The 25,862-nt window shown below is 36.4% G+C and overlaps 3 protein-coding genes across 4 annotated transcripts in view; 1 reads left to right on the top strand and 2 right to left on the bottom strand.

The window, feature by feature from the left end:
* Nucleotides 1-25,862, bottom strand: part of LOC140747680 (protein phosphatase 1L) — a 238,542-nt gene that overhangs the window by 121,965 nt on the left and 90,715 nt on the right. The window lies entirely within an intron of this gene.
* On the top strand, nucleotides 6,839-8,426 carry TfIIS (RNA polymerase II elongation factor). Its single transcript, XM_073080209.1, has 2 exons — nucleotides 6,839-7,026; nucleotides 7,309-8,426. Exons 1-2 carry the CDS (start codon nucleotides 6,958-6,960, stop codon nucleotides 8,116-8,118), a joined length of 879 nt encoding a protein of 292 aa, XP_072936310.1. The 5' UTR covers nucleotides 6,839-6,957; the 3' UTR covers nucleotides 8,119-8,426.
* Nucleotides 8,416-25,862, bottom strand: part of LOC140747675 (uncharacterized) — a 37,668-nt gene continuing 20,221 nt past the window's right edge. The window contains exons 2-5 of one of the 2 annotated variants that reach the window (XM_073080207.1): nucleotides 15,994-16,941; nucleotides 12,953-14,382; nucleotides 12,452-12,620; nucleotides 8,416-12,101 (exon numbers count right to left, since the gene is read on the bottom strand). In XM_073080207.1, coding sequence (XP_072936308.1) covers nucleotides 9,564-12,101; nucleotides 12,452-12,620; nucleotides 12,953-14,382; nucleotides 15,994-16,941 — 5,085 coding nt within the window. In that variant the 3' untranslated portion in view covers nucleotides 8,416-9,563. The remainder of the gene's footprint in view (nucleotides 12,102-12,451; nucleotides 12,621-12,952; nucleotides 14,383-15,993; nucleotides 16,942-25,862) is intronic. The other variant, XM_073080208.1, reaches the window with a different exon arrangement.

Raw genomic sequence — 25,862 nt, forward strand, 5'->3', positions numbered from 1 at the left:
AATATTACTTTTAAGGTTTCCGGGCGCACCGATACTTTTCGTCGTACCTTCCTACGTAATTAACGTTTCTAGGTTAGAACAAATGTCCTCCAAGTGTGTGTAGAAGATCATTTCTACTAAATGATGATTATGCAGTTAATTAATTATTGAGATTGGGGAATTTTTGGACAAAGAATTGTTTTGACCGAAATAATTGAGGAAAACCATTAAAAGTAGGTTAGAAATAAAGTAAAAAACTCGGAAGGAGTGTGTACAAGAAATGATAATTAATAATGAATGTGCCGTTCATTAATTATTGAGATTGGGATTTTTTCGGCAAAGAAATATTTTATTTTTGATATAACAAAAATAATTGAGGAAAACCATAAAAACATATTTAAAAAAATATCACGTACCTTCGGCATTCAAGGAACATTAGGTACTTAATGTGAAAAAATATACTTGGGTAGCTACTAATATTAAATTACTTATTTACAATAAGTAGTATACAAATTCCTTTAATAACTTGTATAATGCTTCATTTATAAGGAAAAGAAAATTGATCGTTTTGCTTTACGATTGTACAAATTGCACATAGCTTAAATAACCCATTAAAATTACACAGGAAGTTGAATACATCTTTTACAGAGGTACTAAATGGTAGTTTGAAAGGATTTTAAAGATAATAAATAGTTGATACTAAAAAAAATTCAACTTAAGTAGTTTTTATTTTCTACTATCTTTGTGCACAGGTTTGCTTGGACGTAGTATCTATTGATGATGAATTTCCAATGTTACCATATCCAGATACACGTCCACATCGCTACGACCTTACGCTAGGGCTATTGTGAGATACTGTTTGACATCGGAAGTTCGGATCGGAAGTAGAAACTAGTAGCAGTGTAACAAACTTCTTTACTTTAAAGCGCGGGTTTGCTACGATCTACTGGAAGTAGGTACATTCGTTATCCAGTCATATTTTCGAGTTTTTAAGTAAATACCTATATAAAATCATTGGTGTATTGTGTAGGATTAAATCACTTAACATGATATAGGTAAGTAGAAAGAGCTATTCTTGATATTCTTCTACGTGACAATAATAATGACGAGCTCCGTAGACGGACTTAAGTTACTGACATACAGCTGGTTAAAATTCTTCGATTTCGAACTGCCTGCTGATAGGGACCAAAAAATACCAACGTCCAGCAAAGGACCTATCTATAAATTACTACTTATCAAAATGCTAATTACCTATATGATATGTTTTAATTGTAGTAATTAGGTAAGTATAGTCTGCGCCAAACTGCAAGTCCGCTCTGAAGTTGATGAGAGCAGGTGTAGTCATGCAACTTGCTATGGCGACATGATTCATTTCTATATTCAGAGCGGACTAGCAGTTTTACGCACTACTATACCTACCTATACTCGCGTCTTAATTAAGTGCTTAATAGATGACAAAGAATACTGGTATGCAAAAAAATCCTCCTATACAAAAAATTGGTCATAAATATGAAGATTTTGATGCTCTGAATCTGTTCCTGGTGGCAGATTTTTAATGAATTAAGTATTTTCTAAAATATCATACATACATAAATCACTATAACTTGTAAACTAAGAGGGTTATCATGTTAAAACAAAAATTACAATGATTGCCAATAAAAACATGAAATGAAAAAAACAAAAAAGTCATCTTCTAAGGGAAAAAATCCGATTTGTGTAAAGACAGTAATTTTTTTAGATTAAATTTCAGTAATCGTAAAATTCCTTAAAATAAGCTAGGCTATTTTTTATTATTCAATGTAATTCTACCTCGTATTAGCTTTAAGTAGTAGGTGTACACTAGTATTTGTAGTATAGTATTTTTAGGTAATACAAAAGCTGACAACTAGCGAGAAATCATTCGCGAGCTTCTTTCAGCTTACAAAGCTTTAGAATGCAATATGTCACTTAAAATTCATTTTTTGGACTCGCAAGTAAATTTCTTTCCGAAAAATCTCGGTGCCGTATTAGATGAGCATGGTAAAGGTTTTATCAGGATATTATCCATATTGAAAGACGCTACAATGGAAAATGGTCAGCAGCAATGCTTGCTGATTTTTGTTGGTCGATTCGCCGAGAAACTTCCATGGAAACGATGAAAAGAAAAAATATACAAAATAACTTGAATAATATTACCATATTGAGACAAATATAGGTACTGATATTTCTATTGGGTTTGGGTTGGGTTTGGGTTGGGTTTGGGTTGGGTTTGGGTTGTCCATAAATATGGCTAAAACAAAAATAATGGTAGTTGATCGCACACATAAATTGGAACTCACAGGAGCTATAAAAATTGATCAAGTTGACAACTTTGTCTACCTGGGGTCCAATATAACAAATGACGGTTCTTGTGAACTCGACGTTGGACGTCGAATTGGCATAGCAAAAAATGCTATGACAAAACTTAACAAAACATGGATCGACAGGAACATCAGTGTGAAAACTAAACGCAAACTGGTGACAACTTTGGTCTTCTCAATCTTTCTTTATGGTTCGAAAACGAGGACGCTTAAAAAGCCGAACGTATGCGAATTGATGCCTTCGAGATGTGGTGCTGAAGGAAAATGCTGCGAATATCCTGAACAGCTCACAGAACCAACGCTTCTATCCTACAAGAACTTCAAATCACATGTCGACTGTCAACCATCTGCCTCCGCAGAATTTTTGAGTTTTTCGGCCACATTGCCAGGAGAAGAGGCGAGAACCTGGAAAAGCTTCTGGTAACCGGAAAAGTTGAAGGCAAGAGACCCCGGGGGCGCAGTCCGATGCGTTGGTCTGACCAAATCCGCACAAATCTCGACACCACAGTATACAATGCTCTACACATAGCCGAAAATAGAGGCAGATGGCGCGAGATCATAAATAGAAAGATGACGAATAGAGACCACGACACTCAGCATTGCAAAGAACGATGCAAGGAAGGAGGATTTCTATAACTTGTGACTGTTAAAACAACATATTTCGCTGTAAAACTTACACCATAGTCTTTTTTAATTCTTTGTGATTGTTGTTATTTTGATAATTTAAAAAAAAATGCAGACCAGTGTAATTTGTGATTGACAGAAACTCATTAGATCTTGTGAGCAATACCCAAATATTTATTAGGTATTAGTTACTCACCCTATCTCTGTGTTTTGAACTAGATTTGTCTCTGTAGTTTCGGGATTAGAATAGGGTTATGGTATCCCCTGCCTGTAGTAGGAGGCGACTAACAAGGGCTTCTATGGTTGCAGGCGACAAGAGTGGGAGCTCGAACCGTCAGACCAGCGTCCCATGGAAGGACGGCGGTATGTGGGCATACCGTCTACCAACCAGATGGTGTGGCGAGCGTCATGCCTACTGAGCGGAGCCCGACGGGATAGGTTGCTCAAATGAGTCTGTTTGCGTTCCTTTGGATAGTCCGGAGTCTTTGAAAAGGAAAAAAAAGACAAAGCTACACTATTCACAAAATAAAATATCAAGAAATATACCTACTGGACTTGTTATTTTAACATTTCTGTTTTAGCTTCGGTAAAATGAGATTATCAGTAATCGCATAATTTATTATCATTTATGTATGTCACCATGTGCCAAAGGCATTTGCCTATTTCGCTCCGCATAGATAGTTAATAACAAGCTAACAATAACAGCTTTTTCCTTAACTTTTTATTGTTTTATTTACTTCAATATTTTACCTTAAGAATGGAAAAACCTAGCAACATGTACATGAAAATTGTACGTATAGTTTGTTGTTATTGATTAATTAGTGCAATTTCCTTATGGGAGTAAATGGAAAATGACAGTCATGGCAAGTTAGCTTACGACGCAGTATTTGTAATAAGTACCTACTTAGGAACTCGAAGAAGAAATAAGCGGGAATTTACCGACCGTTTCGTGGAATATTCCTGACAATAATAAGGTAAGTATTAGTAAACTCGTAGATTACGCATTTATGCATCAAACTTACTCGTACATTTAGTTAATTAATGGTGTAGTAAAATAACACTTACATTAGTTATCAAGTGTAGCAATGCATCATCATCAACCCGTTAATGTCCCACTTCTCAAAGAATGAGAAGGATTAGATCGTGGTCCATCGCGCTGGACAAGTGCGAATTAGTAGATTTCATATACCTTTGAAATCTGTTTTTTTTTTTAAATTCTCAGGTATGCAGGTTTCGTCACGATATTTTCTTTCGCCGTTTAAGCAAGTACCTAATAATTGATTTCTAACGTAGGTACACATAACTTTGAAAAATCAGAGTGCCTGGAATTTGAACCTCGGACCTCCCGATCAAGAGGCCGACTTATAATCACTAGACTACCAATGTTTTTTTCCAACGCAATACATCTGAGGCCATTAATTCTACTTCAGGAATTCTACTAACTACTACTAACTTCTACTTCAGAAAATATACAGGTTGAATTTTTCAAACCGGCCTTCAGGGCCAAATCCGAAACTATAAGGATTGGTGGGAAATGTTGAAAGGAGTTACGAGGCCGATTTTGATAAAAACTAAAACTGCATCATTAATTACATTATTAAAATATCTTTTTCCCTAGCCGGGAATCGAACGAGTTCATTTGGAACAAAAATACACCCTCTAAATTATTCCACTACTCGTACCTCATAGTGTTGCTTATAAGGTCCACCTGGACATTTGTAATCAACCCTCGATAGGATTAGATATGTCTACCTGAGGTCGGCCAGAGATACGCCGCTACCCCAGAAGACTGGAAAGCCTCGGAATAGTATGTCTCCCTAACCACCCCCTTGTCCAACGCACCACCACCACATCTATTTCTGCCACTTGATAGCAGTGTTAAGCGCTGTTGTGTACTGAATTGAAGAATGTGGTAAGGGATACTTTTCCGAGGCATTACAGCTTAGTCCTCAGAAGGAGCGGCGTATTTGTGGCACCACATGCTCGTCGGCTACTTCTACGATAGTGTACGTTCCACGTAATTATGCCACATAATAAAAATGTTGTATGTATAATGTTCTTCCATGGCAAACATAAAAAAGATGAGGGGCGATTATAGCACTGTAGAAGTTTGTAATCTTAAATTCTAAGCATCTAATGGCTCAAAGGGCGGAGGTAGGGGCGGTCCGCCCCGGGCCGCCGATCGTGGGGGACATTCAAACACAGTTGCTAAAAAAGTCGTCAGAACTAAACAATCTATGAAATGCGTAGCAGTCAGCGAAAAAAAGGCCGCCAAATCTCAAGCGAACTTTTTACACTGGGGGCCTCCATTCAACTTTCCGCCCCGGGCGTCCGACGACCTCAGCCCGCCCCTGCTAAGCATTTTAATTTTTGCTATGAATTTTTGTGTATAGGGTGTATATTAAGCTCGCTCAATCATTGTTACCGAGGTCCTCTGTTTAAAATTGGTCAGTGTCAGTGTAAACAAGTAAGCAATAAAACTTGAGTAAATTGAAATGATTTAACATATCATCGCTAAAGTGAAATATTGTTTCACTAATATTAAACAAATTTTAAAAATGAAAAAACAGTGTTTATTATGAAAATGTTTTATTAATGGCAACGTAAATGTGGGTTCAATACTTACCCCATAAATTAGTAAAGATTACTCACTCCTAACAAGAAAATGTACCCAGTTTTGAGAATTGAAATAGTTGCGTAAAAAAGTTTTGCCACGTCTCCGTGCTAAGATGTCCCTAAAATATTTGAAATAATTATTTATTTATTATGTAAATTACGCAGTATTAGTTATTTATTCGTAAATTTTCTCTGAAAATGTTTTTATTTGTCAAGAATACAAAAAAAAGAACTTACTAATAAGCCGTTTGTGGCTTCATTCAATTTCAAGGCGGCGAAGTATCTTTACTAATCTCATACTAATCTATGACTTATACGGGTATACGCATGGGCGTATGTGGTAATGTTTATTAAGTTCCCAGACTTAAAAACCTAGCTACACATTTCTTATAGTCTTCTACTTTTACGATATAGTCTTGTAACAGTAGTTACATAAGTTTGAAACTGAAGTGAATTAGAGAAAAAGTAGTTATGGCTAGCGGTATATATACGACTAGCTGACCCGGCAAACTTTGTACCGCCTCAAAATCTATTTATCAAATATATTTCATATAAAATATAGCCTATGTTACTCGTGGATAATGTAGCTTTCGAATGGTGAAAGAATTTTTAAAATCGGTCCAGTACTTTTTGAGACTATTCATTACAACCAAACAAACAAACAAAGTTTTCCTCTTTATAATATTAAGTATAGATAAAGGTATCTCTTGAAATTCATATTTTTCATGTATATTTTCAATAGACTCAGACGGGCGCTGATGTGTAGGCACTCCATTTTTATAATATAAAAAAATTAAAAGTTAAAAGGCGCATTAAAATTAAAATTTCCCGCGCATTTTTAATGACAATATTTTGTATCTGTAAAATGTTCTACTTCGAGCACACGTTCTAATATGTCCCACTTCAACAGTCGTGTCTATCTTATGTTCATTGATTATATTTGTAACAGAACATTTTTAAAAATCATTTGAATTTATTGAGTAAAGTACTTCCATTGATACAATGTTTATGGTTGGAAAAGCGGAATATTATCTCCTAGCGCAGTTAATAAATTCTGCTCTAACCTGTTATATTCATTGACGTCAAAAGTCCTATTAGATCAATTGAGTACTGGAATAATATGACTTGTTGTGTAAGGCATTCTTGTTAGATCTATTTTTACTTACCTGTGCTTATGGAAATATAGAAATATATAGGTAATCAATTTTTTATCAAATGTGTGCTAGGATCCTAAGGAGAAAATCCATGGAGAATAAACGTTGTGCATGGCATTCCATTTTGACGTTTGAAAAATCTTTTAGTCTATGTTTATGTGGTATGGTGGTCGATTTATCAATATTTTTCGTAAATTGTTGGTTGAATTAGGCGGGAAGACGATTTTTACACATTTTAATCAACAATGAGTGTCGAGGAAGATGTAATGAAAATACAAAGGAAATTAACAAAGATGATATCCGATGACGGGACGGTACGTGAGGATCATGGAATTATAATAAAACTATTAAATCTTTGCAGAGTTTGTGAACGCTTACATATCTGGGTAACAAATTGAAAGAAACGTGACGAATCTTTATAATATTGTTTCATGCGGTAGTATGTTGTTGTGTATTACGTATTACAGTAGAAATAATATGTATTTGTATGCATATTTGTTATTATAAAGATCGTCAGTAATGTTCCATTGTCATCCCAAGCCGCAATAGTTACCCGCCGTTTTGCATGTAAACTAATATATAACTTGTGTTTTTAGGGTCAAGAGGATGCTTTAGACCTTTTAAAGGCTCTCCAAACGATGGCTATTAACTTGGATGTCCTCACGAAGACTAGGATCGGTATGACGGTGAACGGTTTACGAAAGTCTAGCAAAGACGAGGAAGTGATATCTCTGTGTAAAACTTTAATTAAAAATTGGAAGAAATTCTTATCTGCGCCTTCTACACCATCAAAAGACTCCAGTAGTTCATCAAAGTCCAAGAAAGATTCAAAAGATAAGGAAAAGAAAGATGACAAGGAGAAGGATAAAAAGTTGCAGGCATCTTTCCCGCCTCAATCCAATACCACCGATGCAATAAGGTTAAAATGTCGCGAGCTCCTCATGCAAGCATTGAAGTCTGATGGTGAATCCTGTGCCAATGCTTGTGCTTCTCCCGAAGAACTGGCTGAGGAGTTGGAGGAGTGTATTTTTGCTGAATTTAAAAACACTGATATGAGATATAAGAACAGAGTAAGATCTAGAGTTGCAAATCTAAAAGATCCCAAAAATCCAACACTGCGTACCAACTTTTTGAATGGTGTAATTGCAGCCTCAAGACTTGCCAAGATGACACCTGAGGAAATGGCGAGCGATGAAATGAAAAAACTGAGGGAGAAATTTATCAAGGAGGCCATTGACGATGCTCAATTGGCAACTGTACAGGGTACTAAAACTGAAATGCTCAAGTGCGGCAAATGCAAAAAGAAGAACTGCACTTACAACCAGTTGCAGACGAGGAGTTCTGATGAACCAATGACTACCTTTGTTCTTTGCAATGAATGTGGTAATCGTTGGAAATTCTGTTAAGACTGCTTTTAATTATCTTAGAAAAATGTGTATCTTTTACAGTATGATACATAAAGGTATCGAGTAATTTTACCACACATGTATGAATTATAATATTTTTTCCTATTTGATTGCATTGACCTTACTGCTACCACTGACAATGGAATCATGTTAAGTAGATAAGGAATCTTAGTTTTAACATAATAAAATAATCTGCTTAAGTGAGGTTGCAAAGTTTTATTTAAATCTGCAGATAAGGGTATCTACATAATATTTATAATGTGTTCATTGGAAAAGTGAAGGTAAATAAAATTCCAATTTTTACTGTACTTGTATTTTTGTCAATCATCTAATTTTAACAGGAATGTACCCTATAGAACGAATAATTTATCTTTTACTTGAGAACTAGTATTTCACAAGTTTAATAAATTACAGTTAATAATATATTTCTTATACTTCACAATTACAAGTATACTACCATTCTATTTGAAATTAGCATACACAAAACATTTACATATGAAGAAAGAACATATAAAACACATGAGCTATTTGCAAACATTGTTTTTCTTTATGAAAACATAAAAATAGGTAAATTTTTCTCCAACATTATTATTCTATTTTATACTGAAATCTTAAAATACAGGCATAGTTATATAAACTTATAATTAACTGACTATAAAGCCAAATCTATGTACAATATTTTGGACAGCATATTCTGAATATTACACAGTAAATCACCATGGAAAGTAAATCAAAGAGTAAAATGAACTTTTACAATAAATTAAATTTCTCCTCTGTGTACCTACAATTTATATACCTATTCAAGTCCAGTGTTCAAAGCCACATTAGTATAATTATTTGAAGCCATTTTCAATGCTTATATCACATTTATTATTACACAAGATTTCTATTATAATATTTTGTAACAATATATAAGTTGACTTTTTATGTACTAAGGTTCGTTTATATCTATGGATACTGAATGTGTCAAAATATTTTTTCTATATATTTTATGTGAAGTTAAATTACAAATATTACAGAAACATGACAATAGTCACTCTTGCCATTAATATTAGCTTAATTTTTTTCGTTTTCTCAAGATACAACTTACTTTTGTTGAATTTTTATAAACATGATTTTTTTACACATTTGTTTTAACTTTTACATCTTATTCATATTATTTTTTAAATCAATCACATTATTAAGTAAATCACCACTGGCCTATTAGCCAAGCAAATAAGCAATATGGCCTTTCTTCGTGGTACGCTGCCGGTCGCAAAGATACATATATACCGAAAATGGCCAGGTATTCTATTATCTAATATGGCAAGCTATACTTTGGTGAATATCAGTTTCTTTTTTTGGCTCACACTAACTTTCCATTTTAATGTTTTAATTCACTTAAGTACCTTATAATATCCTATACATACACATATTTACTAATTAATTAATAGGTAGAGGTGTATTTACTCTACGACCACTTTACCTGATTTAATTTTGACAAATATTTTGTCCTCATTGCACAACTTAGTCTTACTTTGCATATCTAATTTGAGATCATTAGACGTTTTATCGTCGTCTTCCAACTTCGTTATTGTAAAACTTACATCTTCATTAGCTACATAACATTCAGGGATAAGATTCTTTTGATAATTGAAGTGAGATTTTAAATGTTCCCGCAAGAAGTGCGACTGCATTACAACCAAATCGCAGAAGGAACATTTATGGTGTGCTGCATTGACGTTATCAGTATCATCATGTCTTCTATAATGATTAGTTAAAGAATCTGGCCGTTGGTTAGAGTACGGGCATAATAAACACATGTGTAGTTTGCGATCTTTGATGGGAGAAGTCTCTGATGCGGCAGTTTCTTTTCCTGCGCTATTTACAGAATGCCGCTGTTGCAGCAGACGTAGTGTTTGTTGATCGCTTATTGAAAATTGTTGAAAATCAGTTTTTGGAAGTCTCCTGGGAATCGTTTTAATTGCTAATTTTATATTATCGACACCATCTTCTTGCTTATTTTCTTGGTTCTCGAATTCGGATTCTGGAAAGCCGTTGCTACCTTTTTTTCTTTCAGCTTGAGCTTCATCGTTCATTTGATGTTTTCTCATATGCTGAACGTAATTAGCATAATACTTTACTGAGTAATCACAGAGTTCACATTTATAACGTTGTTTAGAACCATGAAGTGATAAATGAATTTTATATTGCTCTCTTTTTTCAAAAGCTGAAGGGCACTTATGACATTTATAACGTTTCTCTTTTAGTCTTCCATTCTTTAAATAAGTAGGGTATATAAATTCTGGATTTCCGTGCATTAAATATCCGAATTGCGGATCAGCCTGAAGTACGGGCGGAAAATGATCGTTAGGTCTCACTAACTTATCCTTGTCGGTTAAAACCCTTTTTTGGGCTTCAGTTTTGCGTTGGAATAAATCAGTTCCCGATAATGGTATATTTTTATAATCTAAGTCGTCACCTGACTCATAATCACAATTAGCTTTGCTTTTATTTTCGTGTAATAATTCGTGTTTGGCTAATACCCCAGCGTTTTTAACGGCGTAGCTGCATTTTTTGCATTTATGTTTTGCGTCACTTCCGTGTAATCCCATGTGATAAATTAGGGCGGAACTTTTGAAAAACTCCGCAGGACATTCCTTACAATAATAATGCGTTGGTGCTTGTGCTGTTTCATTTTTCTTTTTGTTTTCAAAGAAATTTTTACCCGGACACGATACTATCCATGTAACTGCAGAAGTTGTTGGACACTGAGCAGATTCTAGGCGAGGTTCTCTATGAGCTGGATCAACATTGTGTATGAATTTTAACATTTTTGTTTTTGTATGATATTCGTCCGAATGGACAAATAAATGAGAGGTTAACTCAGTTTCATTAGGCACTGAGAATTCACATTTGCTGCATTTGTTTTCAAACTTTACATGGTGAAATTCATCGTGCGATTTTAATTCGCTACTTGAGAAAAATCTCGCTGGACATTTTTGACAAAAGCCTAATATTTTGGTTTCTTTCAGTTCATTATTGGTACCTTCTTCGTTTGGTGGCTCGTCCGTAATGTTTATCTTCTCACTTTCTATTACTACACGCAATTTAGCAATTTGTTCGTCATCTGGAATGTCGGGTTCTACTGGGCAATAAATACGTCCATATATTTCACTATGAACTTTTGAATGTTCGGCTAATCGTCCTTTATTATCACAAGTGAACTTGCATTCTAAACATTTATAAATCGTTACTTCACTGTTCTCAAATATTATGCAATGAATTTTCTCATGATTGGGTATTTTTGACTTTTGTGAATTTACATACGAACAGTATCGACATTTGTACATTTTATGGAATTCATTCTTTGCTGATACCCAGACGTATGGAATTTCATCTAAAATAACAGGATTATCCTGTATCATGTCATTAGGGTTTTGAGGCGAAGTATCTCCCTCTAAGTCCATGTCCATATCACCTTTTTTGGAAAAAATGCCATGAACCCGCATGTGTTGGTGAAGAAGATGTCTTTTGGATACACTGTAATTACATACATGACACTTGTATGGAGTATCAGCTGGAAGACGATGAAATTGTTCATGGTAAACAAATTGAGATTTACTGTTCGTTTCATATGGACATTCTGTGCATTTGTGCCGTTTAGATGAATGTGGATTGTGTCCGCCAGGATCCGGCAATGGAGATTTACATCCCATTGCTTTTGCAATATAATCTTCTGGATCGTCAATGCCGTGTAACGCCAAATGCTGGACTAATTCATGTTCGTCTTTAACAAAGAATGGACAAAAATAACACTTGAATATAGATTGCGGTGAAGGCTGATGTTGTTGTAAATGCGCAATAAATATATTCTTATCTGAAGATTTGAAGGGACACTTCGTACACGTATCACCAACAACCTCGGGTATAATTGTCGCTGGTTTCGGTTTCACTGTTGTAACAACTTTAATTACTCCATCGTGTTTCAATCGGCAATGTCTCTGAAAATAAAAATAAAAATGAGTAAATCGTAATACAAGATATAAAACATTGCTGATAAGTTCTGGAATAATTAGAGAGGGTGAGTACAGCCAACCGTCATGCCAATAGGGTTATCAGAGGTAGTTCAGACCTATTGCTAATTTGTTCACTTTACTTTAAAACGTTTTAGACATGAAAACATCAGCTCAAGATATATTAGCTTTTTGGAAAGAACGGTCAAGGCGATAGTGCTTAACGTTTGAACCTTTTATGTATTGAATACATGTTTTACTACCAAGTTCAATACAATGATTTATATAACAATACTTATGTTGGCAGCCATTGGACAGAGGATAATCTAATAGTTTACCTGTATAACATGTTTCCAGTTAGATAACTGATTACAATGACCACATCTGTACGCTAACTCTGCGGGATCCGGGGCGTTTTCAGGCCTCTTCGAATTAGGATGAGGTTTTAGATCTTCCTGTTTAGAATGTTCCCGAACATGCTCCAATAGTGCTTCTCGTGATGAATCCCTGAAAATAATATATTTTTATCATGAGCTATTCGTTATACCAAGTATAATAATTTTAAACTCGAAAGTGTCTCGTGGCATTAACAATATTGTAGTTCTCTAGTGACTCATTTGCAATATTAATTCCTTTAATATTTTTGCAACAAAATTTCGTGTATTTCTATAACTCACTAAACTTTTATTTCATTTTAAACCCAGGAAATGTTTATACTCATATGTTACGCACTACTCGTGGTAGTATATTAATTGGACTGACAGAAATTTAAAAAGTACTTTACAAAAAAATATTTGTAGTAGTAGAAAAAATTACATATCTAAGACAAAAAAACTTACTTGTAATTACACTTTTTACATTTCCACAATGTCTTTTTAGGTTTTTTCATGTCGTGGTTTCGCCCATCTAATATATCATTCTTATGGTCGTTATGTTGAGTTTGCAGATTAAGTGGATGTATTTCCAAAGTTAAATTCATTGATTTATTATTTTCAATATAAGAGTCGTCTTCTAAGGTCGTGTCCAAGGAAGTATTTGGGTCTATGTAATGAAACTCATTTTCTCCGTTTTCATTTGTAATGGGCATCGCTAAAAATTTGTTGTACTTTGTGTAATTTCTTCTACCTGTCTCATCCGTCATATGTACTTTAGCTTCTGCGTGATAAGGATCTCTTGCAGTCTTAAGCTTAATATGTTTTGTTATATCCCATCTCCAATTCGATTTGTATTTACATAGCGAACATTCAAATGGTTTCTTATTTAAATGGCCTACTATATGGACGTGAAATCTTGACGCAGTTGAAGCCCAAAACATGCAATGTGGACATTTAAAGACTTTTTTTCCCAAAGCTTGACTAGGTGACAAGTTCATTCCCTCATTGTCATCTATAATTTCAAGATCAAAGTTTCTGCTAATTTCTGGTAGAGTGGAATCATCGTTAATACTAATATCAAGTGGAGTATCAAATTTATGGCTTTCCTGATTGATGTTGTTCCAAACAAAAACAACGTTTTCCATTGGATGGGGTTCTGATTCTTTCTCTTCATTTAAAGTCACTGTTTCATTACTGTCTTGATTTAATGATTCAGAATTTTGTTCACTAGATGCAGCTTCACTCTTGCCGCAACTTTGCATGTGTATATATAAGTCTGCACTGGACTTACACCTATGCCTGCAGTTTTGGCAACGCGTTGAACTTAAGGTTGGAAGCAAAGCATTTGTTAGTATTCGATTTCCCTGTGGCGTGCAATTTTTTTCGTGCACAGAATGTTCAGATAAACATTTGCTTTCAAATCCGCAGTTTTTGCATATCAAGGAACCTTCTTCGCCAGTTTCTGTTAACAATCTTTCTTTGAGTCGATCGAAAAATGACGACTCATTCTTCTTTCTTACAACAGTATCTTTTAGTGATGCGTTATTGACCGGTATTAAGGTAATGTCAACTGGTAAATGGTCAAACTTCTTAGTACTTAAATCTGTCATGTTACCTGTCGGTGACTCTTTGAATTTCTTCGCTGGTGGTTCCCCGGTGGACTTAGTTTGAGTTGGGGTTGACGTGTTTAAGGGTATAAGTTGGGGAATGGGTCTCGGTGGTTTCTTGTTCTGTTTTTGTTGTTTAACACCTTCCGATGTAGAGTTAGGCATGTGCTGTTGATTTTGCACTTTTTGTGTGTCATCTTTTCTGTTTGTAACTTCCGAAGAAGTTGCATCGTTTGAATCGCTGTTACATGCAATCATCTCTCGATCCGCGTATTGAACACCCATATCCTGGAATTGAATAAATTTATGGATTAGTATAATTATATGGTTTAAATAATAATGCATGGATACCTACTTAAAAATTAAATTAATAAATAATAAGTCTGGCTAATTTTATCGTAAAATTAAATAGAAAATTTACGAAACTATCCATTGTTAATTCAAACTTACTCCATATTTGAGCAAGTATTTCGTGTACAAGAAAAATAAACCAGGTAATAATTGAAATTAAAAAAAAAAAATAGAATGTTTTGCAATAAGTGAACGTCAGATTAAAACTAATGTTGTATCCTTTTTCACATTTCAAATTACAATCATTTTAATCATGTTTTTTTTAACCTTGTTACTGTGAGTGAATCTTAAAAATTTAGATATTAAAATTTAGATTTTAGATATTAAAATTAGCCAGATTATTACGAGCTTTTAACAGACATAATATACAATAAACTTAATAAATTTTTGTGTATGATTTTTTCGCAGTATAAAAGGAATGTTCGAACTTTTCAATTTTAGTGCATACCTACCTACTTAAATGAATAATGTAATTATATTTACTTTCATAATAGTTTAATTAATTTAATTGTAGTAAATAAGTACTTATTCATTAATATAACAAAATGAAATTATATGGCTACTATCATTTATAAGCCCAACTACTGGGCACGAATCTCTCACGACTGGGTTAACACTGGAGCTCACCACATTTCTCCAGTGCGTTTTGGTAATGAGAGTCGTGTAGGTATGTTTATGATATACTTCTTGCACAATTTGTAAAACAAATGCAAAATAGAAAAAAATCCTTCATCTACCAAGTACCTAATATTAAGGATATAATGAATTAATTAAAACGTGTACTACCAATATATTGGTATCTAAGCACAATTTTTATTTTTTATAAAAGATCATTAAAGACAAAAGAGAATCGGATAAAGAATATTTGTAAGTGCTCTTTCTATCCGACATACGATTATGGCATTCATACCCCGCGGAATTCAAATCCTAAAATACGAATGTTAAAAAGATGCATACGGTTACGATACGATGCACGGAAAAATAGGCTGTAGAACGAATGAAATAAAACGTATATTACGTTTCTCTAATTGGAAACAAATCAACTGTGTTGGCTGCATCCAAGATTAATAAATACTTATTATATGTTGGCCAAAAGGGTAGGTCAAAATTAAAAACGATGTTATATAGGTAATCAGAAACATATAAGTGTTATATTCATCAGAGGAATACCTAGATTTAATTGCCGTGTGTGCCTAGAGATCCACTAATAAGATTCTTACTGTGTAGAATTTTGTATTACATGTGTGTTTGTAAATATCTACTAAAATAATATTCTATACCTATATATGCTAATTATCTACACTATTATAAATGAATACGATTATCAAGTTAACTAGGTGACATGAATAGTAGTTTGGACATCAGAATTCATGCAATGCAAGCAGTAAGAGGTGGACATGCGTTCATGCAAGTAAGCGGAGTGCGTAAGGGGCCGTGTGGAAATGAGTGCAATCACACAGGAGCCGGCGTGATAACAGCGGCGTGACGTCACCGGCCACTGCGGCCGCCCTAGGCGCGGCCCCCCGCACTTATCGCGGTGACACTCACCGAAGCTGAGTATGAGGAGCGCGAGTCCCCGCTTTCCTCTTCCTCCTTGGTGATCATCGCATTCATGCTTGCGACCTCGTCCGCCAATAACATGTCACTAGCACCCACTCGGTTGCGCCGTCGATTCGAGCCCGATTGACCGTCAACCGGCATGTGGTGATTCATCTCGTGAACGGTCAGACTTTGCCTGATGTCTGCAGTAAAGTTGCACACGGAACAGTGGAAGTTGCCATTTCCCCCGTGATTTTTATTGTGACGGTCCAAATTCCATTTGTAAGGTGTACGGAAGTCACACATGGTACACTTTATCATTGGCATCGAATGATACTTAACATGTTTCGTGTATCTCGCCTTAATATGAGTAACATAATTACATTTGTCGCACGAAAAAAACTTGTTTTTGTCTCTGGTCAAATCTGGGGGGATTTCCTCTTCAATAGACCTGTCATAATCATCAGTTAAGCGCGGATTTTCAAATGACTCTTCGTTATATTCCTCGACATCCATTTGAATATCATCATTTTCTTCTATTTCTTCCATCATATCTTCCATTCGCTCAACAGGTGCCGCGGGCTCAGAAGTAGAAGGCGTAACTATTTCTTTCGCTGGCGGTGTAGCTTCGTGCACCATTTTAATATGTCTTTGAAGTTTCTGTTGGTGTCTCGAAGCATATATACAATGAGGGCAGTCATGGATCTTGAATCGTTCAAAATGAACGTCGCGCGTATGTAAGAGATACGCGCGTGGATTTTGCGTATAGAAGGTGCACTTAGTGCAGCTGTAATTCCGCCTTATCTTGCACTGCGGCAATTCCAAATCTTCGGCTGCGTCGGAGGAAGCCTCCGAAGACACGTCGCCGCACAGTCGGCCTTCGAGAGGGCGCACGAGAGTCGCGACCTCGCCGACTTGCGCGCTCGGCGACGAGGACATCTGTTGTAGCATACTCCGCTGCAACAAACAATGCTCGATGTCGGTTAAACGTTCCGAGACGACGAACCGCGGCGCGGCGGCGAGGGGCGCGCGGAGGCGTGCAGCGCGGTGCAACCGACGCGTGTGCGAAGCGCGAGAACGTCGCCGGCAGAGTGAGTGAGGCGGCCGGCTGGCAGGCGACCGGCAAGCGCCGGTGGCGGCTGGCGGCCGGCCCCGAGGGCGTGTGGGCGCGGGACGGGTGCGGAGGGCTCGATGTGATGCTCCAATGTTTTTCATCCTCCTTGACACCGAGCGCGGTAAGGGGAGCCGCCGAGGCAGACGGCTTCCACTAGCGTCTAAATAAAATGGGAATCTTCTAAACGTATCTAAACTGTGTAGCAGTTTTTAAAAACATTAAAGTTGGCAGTATACTACAGATATTAAGAAGAAGATTATTAAAGAAGATTAGTTATTTCTATAAAAAGCTATTAACACCTATTACCTATTAATGAGAAACATAGTCTGCTTATCCACACCTTAGCATTAAAGCATAAAAATCTTGTTCCCTTTTCAATATATTCAATAAATAGTTACAACAATTGGATCTAACAAAATTATTTAAGTTTGTTTAAAACAATAAAACTTAAATATTAAGAAAGTTGCTAGAAGTTTTTAAGTAGGTATTCAATCAAAACCTAAGTTGGTTTGACACTGAAAGCCGTAGACTAATGCTAAAAACAGTTATCTTAGGAATTTTCTGTTGTTTATTCCGAGCCAAGCACATGTGTACTACATACGAAATGTCATTTTTTATATCACCCATTTTATACTACTATTTTATTTACTCAATGTATTATATAAATTACTGCTATATTATTACTTATCACGTTAAATAATAAATCAACCGCCTTACGTATAATTACTATGTATACGAATTATAATGATTGATAGATAGGACTACAGGCTTCGTCACAGGTACAAAATGCCTGCGTGAGTAAATGAATATAAGCTGATAAAGCGGTTTGCTGTTGAATAAATGACGCTCTTATAGCGTGAGACATACACAACATTTTCGTCTACGTACCAAATACAGAAATAGTAGCCTGTAAATAAATGTACTTAGAATGATGTTAGGATATAATATGTGTGTGTATGAGAGGAAGTTTAATTAGTTAGCTGTATCTAGTAAAGCACAGGAAATACGGCTAATAATGTTAGGCGTGGGACGTCACACACAGGCTGCGGCCACGAGGCCAAACAGCCTCCTCATTCAAACGCCTACCTACACGAAGTATCCTTTGCACAACTCCCCACCGAGTCGGGTCGTCGTGATATTTTATGTAATAGGTAGGTACATACATATATATGTTACAGCAGTATAACATTTCATTTTTTAGGGTTCCGATGGCAACGGAGTGAGAAAGAGGATACTACTACAATAATGTTCATTATATTTCAAATTCATAACATTTAAATCAGATTTCCTTCAGAAGCTGCCTTTAAATGTAATCTATGTTTAGGGGTTCCGAGGCTAAATGCGAAATAACGGATCCCATATAATTTCACTCTGCCTGTCTAGCTCTGTTCTTCCGTTTCACTAAATAGTGTGATAAAAATTTGAGTGCACATAAACAAGAACCATAGTCATAAAAAAACCTTTAAAAGTAATATTGAGCTCTCAAAATGAGTTATTTTATTCAGCCAATGACGTATTAAAGAAATGGGCCAAGATACGGAAAAATATCCTTCAACGAATTGAACGCGATTGATGTTGCTTACCATTGCGAATCGCTTAAAATGCACCAGTGCTACCAAACTATGAGCGCCAAGAGCTTAAAATTCATACTTTTACAACTTGTAAGGATCACTGTACAAGGGTACATGGATTAAAATGATATTTACGAATTCCTAAAACAAACAGAAGTATTATAAAATCTAGGTATATTTCAATAAAATTCGAGGCTCTACGATCCATGCGCATCGGATTCTCTTGCGAGAAGAGGTTATTGCTTATGCTTGAAATTTTGCACACAATCTGTGTCGTAATATAGACTATTATAGACCATTATAGGTGAGGACGAGTTGCAATTAACTTCTCTAAAACATAATTATGATAAGTATATTTAGTCAAAGACTCTTTTAGGAATTAACCAGCATATTACTCTACAAATATTGGAATATTAATTTTATATATGTTATATGTTAAATCTAGATCTTTGTTTTATAAGAAACAATATCGTTTAATATAAGTCGACATTAATGTGGACTGGATATAGGATTCGACTCCATATATTTCTTAACTTTAAGTAGGTAAAATGAACAGGTAGTAACAGAAAAGTAAAGGTACGAGCGCTACGCCTATTTCTAGCGAGAAGTAGTTCGTGGGTTTCAGTGGAAGGGTGTGGAATTGTGGATGCCAGCTGATTACATATTGGGCGACTGTCACAGTCCTTAGAACCGGCAACGTATCAGTAATCGGCAAATAAACAGACTTTTCTGTAACCTCTGTCATTCACAAGAAATCAATGTATGTACCAAATTCCTTATATTAGAATTTAGTATTATTCAGTTAAGACATGTTAACTAATTTTCAAAAAACTACAAGAAGTTCCTCTTCCTGCACGGTTATCCAAACGCGAAGTAATTTAACTTTAAGTACAAACAATTACACACTGTTAAGGACTACTGACGAAAGGTACTTAACTACTTACGTTCAACTTGGACTTGGTAACTGAGAATATTATTGAACTTAAGCTGTTTATAATCTCTATGGACAAAGGTAAATAAAATAATCGTCAGAAGCGGTACCGCAATTTTTAAATGATCGTCAATCGTCATCAAAATTTATGAAAATATATTTCCGAAGTCGATGTTGTGTTTTTTACCGACTCCCACGAAGCTCTTATGAAGAAGCTTTATGAGATTTGCGACCCCCGAAGAATCACCGACCCACACTTTGAAAATCACTGCATTTACAGAAGTTACAGGACATTGGAAATTTGCTTTTCAATTTTCACCTTTATTATTAAAACCGCTTCATCGTAAATCATGGTGCTTTTAAATAAACTACACTAATACGACTTAATGAAACGTCATTAACTAGGACTAATGAACTTGAAACGCCAAGTTCAAATCTAGGCTTCAAGGTACAAATAAAGATATGATTACAGGGGCTGACAATAGTTGTCCACGACCACTTGACATAATGGATATGTTGCTCTATTTCATTAAATTTCGTTAAAAAATTATCCCCACTATACCCCTATTGGTAAAATCCTTTTACACCAGTTGGATGAACCAATATCCTCTTGTCGAGGTAACTGATAAGCCTTTTTTTCGGTTTCGGTTGGACGCTGGATATCCAGTTTTTTACCTGCCGGATACAAGATGTGTGCAATTATACTACGGAGGTTGCGAGATGCTCGGCCGTTAACAATAAACTTTTAAACTGCAATTGTACTTGCTGTGCGCGCTTTAATCATAAAGTTGGAATTCTGAATATTACTGTTATGTATTATTTAATATAAGAGTATATAGAGGTTTAATTAATAAACCAACCAATTAATGAACCAACGTGCTTTTGTGTGGTGTGAGTTGAAAACTTTTCCTTCCTATATACATATTTAAGAATTATTTTTCGTGCACAGGATTTCCGTAGTTATTGCATACGTTCGACAACTAAGTACAACACTACAATATTTTCAGTCTTAATCTAGTATTAAGATATTGAGTTGAGTTGAGTAAGTGTAGACTGGCTATTGTCGCTTAGATTATTGTTTTTTTTAATGGGGGTCGGGTCGGGAACCCTAGAGGGGCGGCGGTGAGGTGCAAGGGACGTCGCGGTCACTTAGTGGTCACATGGAAGGGTCGCAATCAGTGAAAGGCACAAACTCAAGAAAATATTGTACCTACGAATAGTGAAGCTTAGTTAGCATGATGGTTATAAGTTAGTTTTTTGGCTATTTAGATGGTCACTACTACTGGGGTATATACGTTACTAACTTATTGTGGAACGTCTTGGACAATAGAAGAGCTCAAAAGGTGAGACCATTCGATAATATCCAATACATGCGTGCCTACATATAGTTTCAATGTCAATGATAAACCTTAACCTTTAGCTGTAGGTATAATTATCTGAGAAATAGCAGAAATAGCTTTAAAATGTAACATTCAAATGGATGCCGAAATGGCAACTTTTTGTGTGCAAAATTTAAGTAGACATCTTCTGTACTTTTCTATTATCTTAACTATTTTGAACTTGGCAGAACTCAATGGTGTTTACCAACTGAAGATTCTTAGATATCTTAACACCAAAATTAAATTCTTTTGTTTTGATATTTACTTTGTACCTTATACCATAACTTTAATAGAAAAAGTAGGCATTTTAAGAAGTCACGAAAACTGATTCCCTTGTAGAGATAGGTAGATAGATATGCTTAGGCAATAATTATGGTGCGGCGCAGGTTAAGTAGGTACCTACTAATTGATGTACCTGTTAAGTGCACAGGAAATTGGTTTTCATTTAGGTTTTAATACACGTCGACGCGAATTAAATGTCAATGAATGTTGGCGTATATATGAAATCTTTGTCGATGTGACTGTAGCATCCTGGACACCAAATAGATTTCAAAGCATTATTTGTTTTAATTTGATAATTTGGTTTAGTTGTGGTTTTTATGGTAACCGTTCATGACTTTTATAAGATGAAGTTGAAACCGAGCACACGGGCACCTGATGGTAAGTGATCACTGCCGTCATGGACATCTAACAAATTCCATATAGAACAGGAGTTCTACTCCGATAACTGTAATTGTGCGATTTCAGCGTACTAATTTATAAGTTATAAGTAAGTCAGCTGTCATCCACACCCGTCCATCGAAACCGTCCAAGGTAAGAACTGCTTCACGCTAGAAATAGGTGTGCCGGTGACACCTCCCCGGTCGAACCATACTCGTTCTACCACCTCTCAAGATCTCATAATAGAGTTTATGTAGAAATATTAAGCAACAATACTTAAGTAGATAGATACTCGTTAAGATTGTTGATATATCTTTCGCCGGCGGTATTTAAATTTATAATTTACGCACATCCGTTCCTGCTCTACCCACGTAGGTATATACCAATATTTTGCTTAACCCCAGGGAATAATACATATTTCTTCCTTATGCTTAGTACTACAGTATTGTTTATGTTCTTTTGTAAAGTCCTGTGGTAATTGGTTTAGAAGACCAATCCAGACAGACAATTCTAATTGTCTTTAACTGTATGTACTATTACAATTAGCATAATTATTAGAATACTAGGTAGAGATATATACTTTCTAAAGAAAAGACATTCGTTTTAAAAATGGCCTGTGACATATTGTATGTAATACCTACACTCAATTTCTATTTATGTTATTATGTAATGATATGTGTGTGTTACAATTATGATAATGAAATCCACATTGAGTTCAATTATAATTAGTTTTAGTTTAATTATACTGTTATTTTTGGCCATCACCAACAGTTTATTGTTATGCCATGAATGCTTGAACTTTGTAGTAATCTTGTGTTATATCAGCATAAATATACACCATCTGATATTTAATACAAACTTCTATCCACCGTTCTGTCTAGATTTCTACAAACTAGGAATCCTTACAAACTTTTAAGGAATATGTAATCTCTCTTTCATCTGGTTCAAGTAACCCTGCCAACATGATCTGTCTACGAAGTTATTTACATATTATGTAACATCTGAAGATTGTACTAAGAAAGTACTAACAATGTTATCGACGTCGACAGCAACGTATTCTTATGAGTCCTGAACCGCTATTAATATTAATGAGCTGGTTGGACGAGTGCGGTACAGCGGTAAGCGCGGGAAGCTACATCGATTGTAGTGGAGTGGACCAGCTGGCGGACGTCCTGATGGGACGAGGGTGCGACCCGGCGACGCAGACAACTCGACGCGGCAGGAAACGACCGGAGAAGGCATCCCAACCCGAGTACAATGGAGGCGGCGCGCCGCAGGGGGAGCCCTCGCAATCGATATGGCGTCGCTAAGGTCCGTTGGCCGTTGTGAGCGGTTTCGAGCGCTGCAGAGGCGGATGCCCCCGCCCCGCGCGCCCCTCGTCCCCCGCTCGCTCACCACACCTGCTGTGTATTTATAGAGCGGCACAGCCGGCGATGCCCGGGGATGCAGGGATGTCGACTCTACCACGTCTCTACCTACCTAAACAACGGCGTTTGCAGTGTTCGCACGCCTGTCTGCGTTGCGGGTGACGCCCGCGTGTTTATTTGTCACAAGGAATACAAAAATAGAAGCACGTTTACCAAGCTGAAAGCAATTCGCAACTCTACATGTGAGGTTTACTTAACAGCGAAGACAGTAACAAACTATCTTTATGTGGTAAATGCGACACACGACAACTGACGTTAAAACTAAAACTCTACATAAATAAACAAACTTTATAAGATATACAGTAAACTCGGGATAAACTAGATGTGTCACAGATTGATATCCGGATTGATGCCATATCAACTGGAATATACAATTAAATAATATTCCTTTCACTCTCGTCTCTTTCAAGTTCGACTCCCCCATTGGATCGACCATATCGAGTTATTTGGAGTTATGGAGGACGCGATACTTTTGCTTTCATTTGTTACCCGCCCGCTTACCGGTATTTTGTCTACCTACCTCTGATATTGGTCGAAAGGTGACAGTAGCACGTCATAACATGTATAATAAAATTCTAAAGTCAATACGAAAACAATAAGTTGATCGTGATAAGACCAAGTGGTAGATTCAGGTACTATTCGTTCCCGGGTTCGATTCTCGGCGAGAACAAAGATTTACGTGACGGGTAATTAAATTTTCGTTTCTTGTTTGCCGCGAAGAGTTTCTGTATTACGTAGGTTACCGATCCTAGTTTAAAGATATGTAGTACATACGCACTTAATTAATGACCTAAACAATAATAAAATTTAGTCTCCATGAAATTAAAATTATGAGAAGATTTAATTCAAATAAAGATACAGTGCAAACTTGACCAGGTGGAAGCATTGTCAACGACTCTTAGAATAATTGCATTAAATAGCTCTATTTAAAAGGGAGCGTTGTCGGAGAATCTATACAACGCTCGTTTTCTTCACCGTCTTGCGAAAGATAACTGATTAAAGCGTCAATGTACTTTGAAGTAAGGATTCGTACGTTACTTACAGACGAGCGACCACTATTGTTGAATTATTGGCATTGTTTGAGGGGTAAGGGTAAGCGTCCACCAAAGCGTCGTACAAAGCAATGAAAGCCGAGGACTTTTTATAAGAATTTGTCTTTATTGGCTGAACATTGCTTCGATAAGGCACGCCATTGCTCCTACAAGGATGGATATTACACGTAACTTGTTCCTTCCACATTGCTAAAGAACTTGTTGGAAGGCTAGCAACTGAATGCAGACACGATTATAAAATAAGAAGATCTACATTGTAGTTGTCATGGTGTACTACAAGGGTTCTTAACCTGTTCATCATAATGGACCCTTTAACACACCTGTCTCTATAGACCGCCAAGTATTTGGTAGTGTAGTTTAATATAGGTTCATAAGAATTTAAGATTGTTAGCCAGCATGAGTAGTAGTTCGATTAAAACTTTGTAAACTAATAAAATTCTAGTGTCGCCACGGACTACTAGTGGTATGCTGACCACTAATTTAAGATCGCTCATATAGTAGGACAAACATTGAATGAAAAAATATCAAATGCAATGCCAGTAAGAAGTGATCTAATCCTATCTGGGGTTGAAAACTGATGTCCATGGGCGGCAGTAGCCACTTACCATCAGGTGGACTGCATGCTTGTCTGCTACTCCTATATTATAAAAAAAAAGAATTAACACAATAGGTATATTCAAAACACACCAATTTGTTAGGCATAAACTGATTGGATACGTTTAAAACTAAAAATACAAGACGTGTTACGGGGTTTCTAGTGCCGATACTTCGCCATAAACGAAACACTTCGCAAAGCGGTGCTAATTTATGGACGTTCAATGTCTACTCTGCATTAAAATACTTTGATTTTTGGCAAAGAACTTATGTACGCATAAGTACAAGTGTTCTGTGTAGTGTAAGGACGTAATATTTTTTTTTATTTCGCTGTAATATGTCTATTTAGTATTTACTTTCTGATTATTTTTTATATTAATTATACATTAGTTACGATTATTAGAAGAAGTTTTCCTGTATCCATGCTGATGCAATAATAAGGCAAAATTTAAAATCGCACGGCTCGTATGGACATGTGATTGTGTAACTCATCGTCATCGTGTTAATCTGTAACGACATGTAGTTCATCTGAGCAAATCGAAGACATAAAACGGCAGATAGATGGCACGTTATCTACCGGCTAATAATATAGAGCTTATTGTGGCAGTGGGATGGTGCAGCGACGTTGTGGATTTTGCGACGCAAATAATTTGCGCGCCAATTGACCTTTCGTCGGCGGCCGTCGACGGCGCGGTGTGCGGCGGCGACGGCGGCGGGCGCGGTCGCGGTCCGCAGCGGCACCAGCCAACATGCGCTATATATAGACGCGCGCAACACCACACTCCGCCCGACCCGAGCAGGGGCCGGCTACGTAGGCAGTTTTCCTTTATCGCCCGTCCGACAGCCTCTGGCATGGAATTTACGGAACCGCCGCTAGAGCAGTCGACACGGCGGCGGAGGCGACGGGATAACGACCTACGCTTTCCTCCCGGGATCGATATCGTACAGATGATTGTTACCAAACCCCTGCTAGGAATGCCACCTGACTCGACTGGGGTTACCGACACAGTTAATCAAATTCTACCATGAACGAATGTCCTCCAACTGTCCTAGACATGTCCAAATAAATACATTAACTAAATGCCCGTAGACAACCTATTTCAATATAGAGAGGTAGGATTTTAATATGATGAGTCGCATTTGCGAACAT

This window comes from Epargyreus clarus, unplaced genomic scaffold (genome assembly GCF_041222505.1).
Source record: "Epargyreus clarus isolate Ecla_fem2 unplaced genomic scaffold, WU_Ecla_fem_2.2 ptg000015l, whole genome shotgun sequence".
Taxonomy (NCBI): Eukaryota; Metazoa; Arthropoda; class Insecta; order Lepidoptera; family Hesperiidae; genus Epargyreus; species Epargyreus clarus.

What these genes read in the sequence shown, in the direction of transcription:
- TfIIS (XM_073080209.1), top strand. Translation starts at nt 6,958, where the DNA reads ATGAGTGTCGAGGAAGATGTAATGAAAATACAAAGGAAATTAACAAAG. An exon ending in TGATATCCGATGACGGGACG is followed by an intron (nt 7,027 to 7,308) that starts GTACGTGAGGAT and finishes TTGTGTTTTTAG; the next exon opens with GGTCAAGAGGATGCTTTAGA.